General features: G+C 41.5%; 1 protein-coding gene and 1 long non-coding RNA gene across 2 annotated transcripts; one reads left to right on the forward strand and one right to left on the reverse strand.

The window, feature by feature from the left end:
* Positions 1 to 972: 972 nt before the first annotated feature.
* On the reverse strand, positions 973 to 6,063 carry LOC107077299 (uncharacterized). Its single transcript, XR_001478341.2, has 2 exons — positions 5,922 to 6,063; positions 973 to 1,897 (listed from the first exon to the last, which is right to left on the reverse strand). It is a non-coding gene; the product is annotated as an uncharacterized lncRNA (long non-coding RNA).
* Positions 6,064 to 6,132: 69 nt separating this feature from the next.
* ddit4 (DNA-damage-inducible transcript 4) lies at positions 6,133 to 8,797 on the forward strand. The gene is made up of 3 exons (XM_006630275.3): positions 6,133 to 6,238; positions 6,483 to 6,735; positions 7,087 to 8,797. Exons 2-3 carry the CDS (start codon positions 6,549 to 6,551, stop codon positions 7,578 to 7,580), a joined length of 681 nt encoding a protein of 226 aa, XP_006630338.2. The 5' UTR covers positions 6,133 to 6,238; positions 6,483 to 6,548; the 3' UTR covers positions 7,581 to 8,797.
* The last annotated feature ends 2,971 nt before the right edge of the window (positions 8,798 to 11,768 follow it).

The raw sequence follows: 11,768 nt of genomic DNA on the forward strand, positions 1-11,768 counted from the left end.
TAATTAAATTACATAACCATAATTTAAATTTTGTTACTATTCACCCCAGACCACTGTTACATTTGTGGTTAAACATGTGTTCTCTTTTGGTTAATGCTTTTATCCCAAGCAATGGACATTGGAGACATTAGACACTGCCTGGTGTTTTTGTAACATGCAAAAAGAATCAAGCACATTCGTATAGCAGAGTATAGCTGCAGTGTCCTGAGCTTAGATCTAATCACTACTTCACACCAACACAAATGCATGTAGCAATATAGCATGTAGCAATATCCCGTCACCCAGAAGCTTTACATTTTATACACGCTTGAAGGTGTAATCTGAATGAAAGGTTTGTATGATCAGAACGTGGCTGATGAATGTGTGCACACTTTATTTTCTAATTTCCGGGTTTAAATCAAAGATCATCCATTACTGTTGCACTCAAGGTCACAAATTCCCCAAATCCTCCCATCTCCTAATAGACTCAAAGATGTACCTGAATTTGCAAAGCTAATTTCACACTCATCCACAGTACGCTTGAAGAGCAGGGTGAAATTTTGCCGAATCCATCTTGAGATACTTGGGTGTATTGTGAGATGCAAGCAGTAGTTGAGCTCCTACCATCAGGCTGCCAATTTAGACTAGATTTAAGAGCAAAAACTAGGTAATCTTGTATTCCCATGGCCATTAGCCTGCTCAGTGTAGTTTAAATGACTTATATTTTCAACATGTGTCTATTTACTGTTTGTATCCGATTCACTCACTTATGACCCAACTATGACATCTACAGTACATTTGCATGGTGAGAATGATGAAAATCTGACTTTAGTTTTACACATGTATGTTTTTTTGTCTCGTTTTTCTGTTAAAAGATTAATGTCGTGTTAAATGTACTGTGAATTGTTACTGTACAGTTTGTCTTTTACCTGCCTGCAAAGTAAATTTCCCAGGTGGGACCGTAAAAGAAGTATAATTGTTGTTATTCCTTAATAGCAATAGTCCTTTATTTAACCAGCAGAGAACTCATTTACAATCTGGAGGAGAGGTTAACACATCTGCGGTACAGAAGAACAAACAGGAAAAATGTAAATAACATAACAGGCCAGGGCAGTGTCAACAAGTGCGAGTGCTGAACGGAAACGATTTATACAACAGAAAGGAAGACGGACAGTTTCAGCTCTCTCTGCAGGCTGTTCAGTCACTGGCAGTGGCTTAATTAAAAGGACTTGCATCCAGACTCTGTAGTTCCTTTTGAGAGATCAGAAAACATCAGAGATGGTACAAATGAGAAGATTATTCAGCCCCTTTCGGCGTTTCGAGAGGTTCAAGTTGATAAAGTTTATTTTTATGTTTACGTTTTAAACTGTAGATGATACAGAAAGCTGTGATGAATTATTAAGATGGGATTCCATGGCAGCAGTGGGAGTAACCAGACTGATCTTGAAAATAACTTGCAAAGTTACTTCACAGTATGACACACCATCTCATACTCAGGGGCTGATAAAAAGTGCTTGGTGTTTAAAGACAGAGTGAACTGCTGGTTTGGTTTCCCATTGTGCACAATTTCTGCCTGTCCTTTAAAAAAAAAACATTGAATAAAAACTACAGCAATGAAAAAAGAAAATGTGTCCTGCTTTAAGCAAATTTAAAGAATTATGCCAGATTTGACAACGTGTCCTTTGAACAATGTGAGGTTTAAGTTGCAGTTCAGTTTTCTTTGTTGTGCAGATTCCTGATGGTGTGGCGGGCCCTCTTGTGCACAAATGAAAAGCCCAGGCTGAATGATTGCTTTTGCAGAAATAACACACTGTGGTTCCCCATGGCTGCACCATCTCTCGCTGATTTTCATACTGCTGAGTCCTGCTCCTCCCCCAGTAGGTCTCCACAGCTGCTGCTCACCAGCAGCAACAAGGGTCTGAAACAAGAGAAGGGACATGAAGGAGGCCAGCACATAACACACACACAAAGAAAGTCATGTTCAGTCCATGTGTCCAATTTTCAGATCCTTTGCTTTTATTCTAGATGCTGTTTAAAGTTGCTGATTAAATGCTGTTTAAAATGTGGTAACAAGTTTATTTGATCAAGTTAGCTGCTTTCAGGTTTGTTGCACATTTTTATTTTCGCCCATATTTGGGAAATACATCTAACACGCCGATCTTAAAGCATGTCCCAGGGTGTCCAGTTTGTAGGAATTTAATTCACATTTTACAGCGGAGTTTCCTTCTTCAGAATGTCCATACTGTCTTTTCTCAGAAAGTTGCTTGCATAAACATACTGGGATCAGATCGAAAATAAAGGTATACGTTAAATCAGGGCTTATAAATTCTTCTTTGGATTTTGAACGATACAACTTTTGGACTTGGGTTCTCTGTCATTACAGCAAAGAAGCTGAACTTGGCTAAACGTTTATGCACTCATACATTCTGGAGTCAGTTTCCTTTATTTACATGGATGGAGAGTATGGCTCCACACCCTGCAGCTTTGTAATATATACTCTGTAATGACAAAGAGCCAAGGGGCCAGCAAAACTGAACAGAATGTACTGTTCCATTTGGTCTCTGAGATGTCTGTTAGCCATTCCCTAAAAGGCCAGCCCAGAGCTGCACTGGGGTGCTCCTGGGTCCTAAACCCGCAGAAAGTCCTAAAAATGCTTTATGTGGTTAGTTAAATGTGTACACATTACTGGGTAATTAATGAGATTGTCTTGATTAATTAATGCCTTGTTTTTCCTCCAAAGGAAAAACAAAAAGTAATTTACACAGAATGACCCAGATCAGTGAAAATCCTGAACAGTAAATTGCTGTACTTTAAGTGGTTTACAATTGAATTCTTAATAATGCAATTATTATTACATATGAAATACACTTGGAATCATTTTATATCATGCTATACTGACACAGGCTGCATGAAAGTGTGTTTTTGTTTTTGGGTTTCCTCTTACTGCAGTACAGGACAGCACAGACTGTACTGCAGACTGAAACGTCACATGCCACAACATCTGTGGCTAATGGCAGGCTTCCAAATACTTCTAGCTCCTCATGCTCAGATGTAACGTAGATAATATGAAACAGCCCATCTTGAAAATAGCAACATTTATAGGACATGAAAAGGTATGGAGATTTTCCAAAAGGCATTTTACTGCTTGAGAATCGAACGTCAAAACCCCTTACCTCTGCAGTGCTGTCTGAAAAAAAATAACAGTTGATTTCCAGGAGGGAAATGTTATGCTTCCCATCTCCTTAGTTAGGAACTAACAATGTGCTTCCCTACATCTATACATTGTCTAACCGCTTCCAACAATGGGCTTGTTAAGAAAAAAATACAATAAGAAGAAATGCCTTTGAATACCACAATAGCCAACAGGAGAAAACACCCTCTCCTAATTGTCCAAGTGAGTGAAACAAACCTAGAATACATTACTATTACTGTTGTTACAATAATCATTTTAATTAATCAATGCTCCTCACAATTTGGGCCTTGTCCTTCATGTTATCTTTTATTTTGATATGCTGTATTTCTCTGTGTGTGGAAGGTAAACTCGAACAGCCTAACTAAAACATATTGTTACACTTCGACAACTGCCCATGGCCTGTAGTGTCCTGAAAGCCACTTACAGCAACTTTTCCAACGAGGCAATGTCTCTTTGGTACAAACAGTAGCAAACAGGTGAGGCCACAGAGCTTTTTGTGAGCCACCCCACGAACACAAACTCTCTAATGCCCCCCATTAACCACCTGAAGTGTACTTTTTCAAGTATTGATGAGATCAAACATTTTACAAGACTTCCCCATGGAGCATACATGAACATAATTCGTTCCTGGGAGAAAACTACGCCACTAACTTCTTTTCCCGCGACGCGTCTAGAAATCAGAAGAGAAGCAGGCTGCATACTTGTTACGCTTCGGTTTGTATTTTAAAATAAACACCACACCTTTTAGTGTGAGGGCAAATGGCAGACGTCATTCCAGTACCAACTGTTCCCCTTTCACACAGGATGAATCAAAAGTACATAATAATTCAGGTATAAATGCCGGAGCTCCTCGGCAAGATCAGGAGTTATTTCTTTTAGGACAATCTTACCCTAAACAGTATTTTTTTTAGACTTGTAAGCAGTTGGTCAGAACATAACATCAACAGAAGTGGTTACTGATATTTATTTACCCTTGCTCCTGACATCCCTAGCAAAAAAAGGGGCACAATTTTGTACACGGAATGCAGACTGGTGCTATCTGCTTCACTTTGTCAATAATGATAAAACACCGAGAGCTGTAAAACTCTTCCCTGATAGCGTAAAAAACGTCAAGAACTATGAACAGAACGTTCTCGGGTGTTTCAACAGTAAGGTAACTTGTTTGTATGCCAAAAGAAAAGGGTAAAATAAATCATGAAGAATATAAGCACCTTCAATTTGCACAGGAAGGTGAACATAATCATGTTTAACCCTCACTGCATTCAAAAAACAGAGACTGAGATAAAGTATAGATTTTAAAATATATATATTAGGTGTAATACAAATGTATTGTTCCCAATATTGCGTAAAAGGTGAAGCCTTTCCAAAATACAGAGATTTTTTGTGACATTGTAGCCTATTAAAATGCTGTGGTGTCTGGTGTGACTGCTAGCAAATCTTCTTTCCGCGATACGTTACCTAAACAGAAAGCTGATGAACTGATCACAGTGTATTTATGTCTAATTTAAGCAGAGGGTCGTTTTTCGTCATTAAACACAACACTGTGCTTCTCTTAGTGTCTCGAGAGCTTTAATTCTGAGATTTTAAACATGTATGTGAGACGCAAAACCCGAAAACTGTACGATTTACCTTAACCTTCCGAGAGGCTTCTGAAAGTTTCACTCTGAAACTGAACTTCTGAAATCGCCTGCTAACGTAATTCCGTTGCCTGTTACCTTTTTAAAACAAGTGTGGGGTAGGAATTTATCTGCGGGGTTTTAAATGAAAATCATTCATTCAGATAAAACGAGCGAGAAGACAATGATCAATTCTGAAATGGTGGGCAGTAGGACCAGCCGCAGTCTTCTTTAGTCGGAGCAAGCTAAGGCTGTTTCACGCCGTGTCAGCTCTCGCTATCAAGGAGAAACCCTAACCCACTAATGTGATTGATTGCATTTATCGACCGGTTCTAGATTAACAATATTCTCAAGTACAAGACAATCTCAAGAAGAAACGGCTAAATGCATTAACGGTTTTGCTGTCTGTCCCATACTGCGTTCAGGTTTATACCAAGTAGTGTGTTTACTGCAGTTACTTCGTGTCTAACAACAGAAATCATTATAAACTTATCTGCAAACTTGCAGCTTCAACACACTCGCTTGATGTAATATCCAAGTTTTCCTATAAATTGAAATGTTGATAGACGAAGAGCAGAGTTTAACATTTTTAAACCGAATGTGCATGAGCTTTTAGATCGATACGTTCAAGCAAATATCGAACACATTCGAAACACCACGTTACGAGAAATGTTGAAGGTAAAAATCCTTTTCATCTTTTCATTTTGGATAAAACGGTTGGATTAATTTTTACGCATTACAATACTTAACTATACGTAGGTTTCTATGGTTTGCATCAGAGTGCATTATTTGTTCCACTAATTATAAATATTAGAAAACCGGTAACAAACGTCGTCGTGCAGATAACATATAGGTAGTGCTTAGTATGCAACATCGTGTCATTCTTTAATGGGGAAAAATCTTAAAAGTGCTCATTCACATTGCTGGACTGGAGGATATAGACACCGCTGAACGTGTTTACAACCGAGAGTTATAGTACATGCAATTACAAACACTCGGTATACTCTCTTTATTAGCCGTCTCGCTTTAAGGGTTCGGAAACAGTAACACATAACTGCATGAAAGCCCGTTCGCGGCTCACAAAACAAAACCCCGGTTCACTACCATCCCAGTACGCACTCCCTCAAACCTACGTGCAAACTGGGGTAGACTCGCGCTGTTCTTACAGCAGCAACCGGGGAGCTGGGGGTCGCAGCCACCCCCCATTTCCACAGGCGAGAGAAATGTTACCAGGCAGGACAGAACGTTGGAAACGTGCGCTGGAGGCTGATTGGCTGAAAAGTCAGCGCACGAGGGGGGGGGGGCTCGGACGGCCGTGTCGTATTTAAGCGGCCCTGCGCCCGTAGTCTGCGCAGTACCAGCTGTGGTACGCGACGCCAGCACTTATACGTTATGCTTGGGCATTAGGAATTCAGCCGGATAGGAATACCCGCAACCCAGTTTCAACGTTGTAAGTATTGTATTACCTCGTTTTGTTTGCACTTCTGTTTCTTCACTTTAATTCCATGCGTTATGCTTATGTTTTCGAGTCCAATTTGCATGGTACAAACAATGACCATATGTTTTCGCTTGATTAGCATAGCTCAAGCTGTTGGATGCATCGATGATTTTGCGTACCCATGCAATACGTTAAAATGTTCATTTTGTATGTAGCTGTGGATTAATAATTGTTTCTCTCTTGGTGTTTTATATAGCTGTATCGAGAAGCCGAAAGATCTCGGAACTGGAGACTTGGATTTTTTTTTTGCTTCGAACAAGTCATGCCTGCATTTAGCGCACCTCTGAGCCCGTACGAAAGTTTTCCTCCTTCACCAACGGCAGACAGCAGCTCGAAGAGACTATCGTGGGGGAAACTAATGCAGAAACTTACGGATTTCAGCGGCTCGAACCTCGGTCACAGCTTCGACTCGGACGCCGAAACCAGCAGGAGTGATTTTTCAGATTCTGGTGAGATTCTCGTCTTTTCCGAGTTGCAAACGTTTCTGTCGCGCTTACCTGCACTTCTCTTGCGTTGAGATTTAGAAATCCTTCTCTAATGTATTGAAGCGTCTCAGTTGCTTTAACATTGTTCAGTTAGGCAAACTCTGGCCTGTGATCTCCCTAAACATCTACAGACCGAAAGGGAACATTAGGTGGCTGGATATTTTTTTTTCCTTCTGTCGCTTTTTAACCGATTAGGCCCAAATAAGTTACCCTTATTAATGGTACTGGGCAACCAAAGCCATCGAAAACCCGCCAGCACATTACCGCCGGTCCAGATTCCATCCTGACTCCCGTTTTCCTTTCTCCCCTCTCTAGGATCCGTAGAGCTAGACCAGACCTCGGCGTCGGGGTCGGACCTGTTCTTCGACCCCGCGGAGGAGGCGCTGTGCTCGGAGGTGGTGGGCCTGATCGAGCGCAGCCTGACGGAGGCCAAGGGCGGCGCCCTGAGATGCTCCCGGCTGCTCATCCCGGGCCAGCTCCTGGAGCACGTGGGCCAGGAGCTGCTGCACCTGGCCGCCAGCGAGCCCTGCGGCTTGAGGGGGGCGCAGGTCGACCTGTACGTGGAGCACGGCGACGCCTGCCAGAGCATCGAGCAGATCGCCGTGGACCCCTGCCTCGTGCCCACTTTCCAGCTGACGCTGGTGCTCCGGCTGGAGTCCGGGGGGATCTGGCCGAGGATCCAGGATCTCTTCGCCGCCCGGTCTCCGGCGGCGCCTCCTCTCAAACACGCCTTGAAGCTCGGCACCGGCTTCCGGGTGATCAAGAAGAAACTGTACAGCTCGGAGGAGCTTCTCATTGAGGAGTGTTGAGGAGGGGGGAATGTGGTCGGTAGATCAGGCCTTGCCGCTTGTTGGACTCCGCTCCTCCTCGTGCCTCTGGAGGTGGGAGAACCAAGCAGACCCACCGCGAAGCCGGCTGTCCCTGGCCTTTTGTGTCTGCGTGGATGGGAACGCAGGGTCCGTGGAACAGCTGTTGGTACAGGCTTTGTCGAAGGCCCTGTAGCATGAGGTAGTACTACCAACATGTCCGCCCTCAGTGTGGTCATTTGGTGCTACTGCCTCGTGGCTCCAGGGTGTCTGGGCTTGTCAGTCGAGCCTGCACTTCCTCCACAGGTCCGAGAAAGCATTGGGTGCTCCAGTTCTCTCTCTCTCCTCCCCCCCCCCCCTAAAGAAATGCAGGTTAGGGTTAATTGGCTACAATAAAGAGCCAAAGAGCCCCTTTCTGGGGAAGTATCAAAGGGACTTCATACCTGCGGGGGGGGGGTTATCTCAGTACTGACTGGGCATTTAGAGAAATGCATTTAAATGCCCTGTACTCCTCTGTGGCCTTTCAGATGTTCTTTGTGAATGTTTTTAAAAACAAATTCCATTATAATGGTGTCCAGAAAAGCACAGAACTACAGATCTTTGCTTGTGAAAACACTGAAGTAATTTTTTTTTAATGGGTTTTAATGCATTGAGCAGCTGGCTTCTGGAAAATGCATGTTGTTGCACTGTTTTTTTTTTTTAAGCAGATTTGGTAGCAGATCAACATGTGTACCTGGGAACAAAGAAATGTCCAAATGCAACATGGTTTACTCGAATACATTTTAATGATGTCTTTGTTTTCAGTTTATTACTAGATTATTTTTTTTTTACCTCAAGTCTGTTTCAACCACAAAGTGGCAGCTCTGCAAAGTTGAGTTACGAAGATCAGAACAACTGAAGCCCTTTATTGTATAACTGTGCACTCTTAAATGTTCATGTCAAATGGATGCTTTCTGCATGGCTCACACTGTCTTGTTCAGTGTGTAATCTTGATGCACTATTACCACCATGTATTGGACAATTTGTTTTTTTTAGAGGACTTCGGTTGTTGTAAGACTTGATTCTTTGAAATTGAGCCATTTCTACTTTTGTATTCCTTGTCCACCAATGCCTGTGTTGTTCACAGTGCTAATTTATTTGATATTCAAATACCTAGGCTGTACTGTTTTGTACTTTTTTGTTAAAAAGGTGAAAGAACAATAAATTATATTTTCAAACAATTATGACACTTCTTTTCACATCTGCCCTACTGTATACATGAATGTTTTCTTCTTTTAAAAAAGAACCAGTGCTGTGTGGTTGCATAGTGCTTGATGCAAATGTGCACTAGAAAATCCAATTCAACGAAGTTAACATACACGGAAACTGGCAATTAGTGTTACAACCATATTCCAGATATTGAGAACTTGAATTTATCCTCTCACTAGATGGGTGTGTGGAATGAATCATGAGACGGAATTCAGAATATTCCAGATTAAATATTTGGATGTGGAAGAGTGGATGCAACCTTTTTTTTTCTAGGTGGTGAAGCCATTCCTTTGAAATGTCAGGAGGCTGCAGTTTGTAAATTCTGATGTTTAACAACTCCCTAGCTTTAGATGTCAGGATTTACAAACCTCAGTTTGTTCAAACTCCTACATTCTTTTTGGTTATAAAAGGCCAGCATTAATCTTGGGTACCAAGTGTGAGGATCTATTCAAATCTGCATTCTCCTATATTCCTTACTGCAACAGTTCAAACTACTCTTGCAGCATACAACGGATAATTCCATCCAGGGAGTCTGGTTGCAGTCACTAATTGATCTGAGAATGATCTGATTATTGGATATTACTGGAAAGAAACAAGGATATGTTTCGAAATGGCTGAGTAGCTTTTGTTCCACAGTCCTATAAATTCAAGTGTAATCAAAAATGAAAATATAAAACGATTCCACTAACCAAAATTTTTTAATTCTATTTTGAAGTTTAATTAAAAATTAAAGCTTTAATTCCATTTTAGTTTGTCCTCGCATCTGGTTTAGAAACGAGGATTACATCTGGGAAAAGTGATCCTGGTGTGAGAGTCTGCCTGTTTTGTGTCTGCCTGCCAAGTGCTTGCCGGGGTAGGCTTCGTGTCCCCTGCGGCCCCAAATTGGACAAAGCGATCAGAAATGGACAGATGGATGATTTTCCCTCTGAAGAGAGCTCAACACATTGAACACCTCCACTGTGTTCCAGAACTTTCTGCTCGACCTCTTAACTGCTTCCCACTATTTCATTCCAAGCAAAAGTACACCGTTCATGCAAAAAAGGGCGAAACATTTCAGTTTCAACCGAATGAGATCTATGAACAAAAAAAAACCGCAAAGCTGTAACGGCAGACGGGTTAAAAGATCACAGGGAATATACTGCCGCTGCAACGCTTTGATCTGTAAAGGTCGCGCATGTTATTGCATCATCTAAATCTAGCTATCCCTGGCTTTACAAACAAGCCCTGCTTCTTAGTAAAGGTGGTGTAGAAAATAAAGGTTATCTTAAAAAAATAACAAGCTATTTAATACCTTTTTATGTTTTCCTACATTTATAAACAATATATTTAGTAACAGCAACAGGCACAACAGAAAATATTAAAAGCAATCTCAGATGTACTATTGGGTAGAGAAGTCTGTCCTTCGACACGTCGCTTTATAGCCTAGGGAACAGTTGTTTAGGAAGTCGACGTCAGGAGACCTTGTAATAGCCGGTTTGTGCTTTACGTGACTCACCACTGCCCGCAGCTGTTTCTGCTGCGCAGCTCAACAGTGTAAATGCGCCGCCAGACCAAGAGTTTTCAGAGGGTATGAAAAGCACCAGCCGAATCGCGTTCTCAAATAAGATACTCCTCTCTCAAAAACGGATAAACTGTAATTTAAATAGCAGAAAGAAATAAGCAAATAGAAATGACACAATAACTAGAGAATTGAACCTTCTAAAAAAAATCAAGAACGCTGCATCAGTTACGCAGAGCCCGAAATGATGACGTAAACTGCTTATCACATCCCGCATTCTTACAGTTTAACCTATGTCTGAAAGTTATTAAAAACTGTTTTCTTGTTTTTATCCTCGACAACCTCAGATTATTTCACCGGACCCTGGCACTGGTAAACGCTTCTGCGACACATGCATCAAATCACGCATCAGCTAGTTCGTCCAAACGTGTATTGTCTTGTTTGCACTGTGAGCAGGAAAGCTGACGAATACGTTTTTGGGAAATAAATCCTTCGAATGAGGTCAAAGCAACCCGGCAGCGCTGGTCTCCAGGAGGAAACCCAGGCGAACGTGCGCAAACTGGTGGTCTCCGAGCCCGATGGACGGGGGTGCGGCAGTTTTCCGCAGGAGGTGTGCGCGGGAATTCCCACAATTAACCCTATTCATTATCCCGCCTCTCCTCTCCCCCAAGCCTGCCAGAGAATAATCACCCGAGTGATTCTTCTCCTTGTGAAGAAAACGGAAGCGCAAAAAACCCCTAACAGAACCGTTTTTGCAATCACACAGATTTTTTTTAATCTCCTGTCAATCGATCATACAGTTCTATAAAAATAACTGCAAAACAACGCGTAAATTTTATTCCGAAAATTATAAACTTTTTTTTTACATTCAGAACATAGAATATATAGGATCTAAAATACTTGATATTATATATCCGTACACGCCTTATAAACACTCACCATCACATCTGTAGCATATTGTAGTTACGCTATCAATTGAATGAAGTGGGATTACATAATTATGAATAAATCATCTAACAACAGATAACAAGCAGAGACAAGGCTGAACTGCCTGCAAAAATATAGAACCATTTCGCTTTCAGGTGCGTAGACCCGAACTCACCTTTTAAAAGTAGCTGGTGAGTAGTTAAAATTTAAAGCAAATCCATCGTTGTTAGCAAGCAAAGCAAAATGTCCTACATCCACTATTTGTTTTCGGGACAATCGCACAACAGAAGAGTTGTATGACGTATTGTTTGCATCTTGTGCGATTATAAATTACACAAACATTTCGCAATATTTAGTTCCACCTTGCATTTTGGGTGCCGAATACACCACTGAAAATAAGTTCTGTACACCTTGTTCTTCAAAGCTATTTGAATAAGCATACATCCCATATTAATTTAAACAAATATGTGCTTCAGCAGAGTTCTTTACACGTCAGCACAGGGAAATGCATTTCCTGT

Source organism: Lepisosteus oculatus, chromosome 4, assembly GCF_040954835.1.
Source record: "Lepisosteus oculatus isolate fLepOcu1 chromosome 4, fLepOcu1.hap2, whole genome shotgun sequence".
NCBI lineage: Eukaryota > Metazoa > Chordata > Actinopteri > Semionotiformes > Lepisosteidae > Lepisosteus > Lepisosteus oculatus.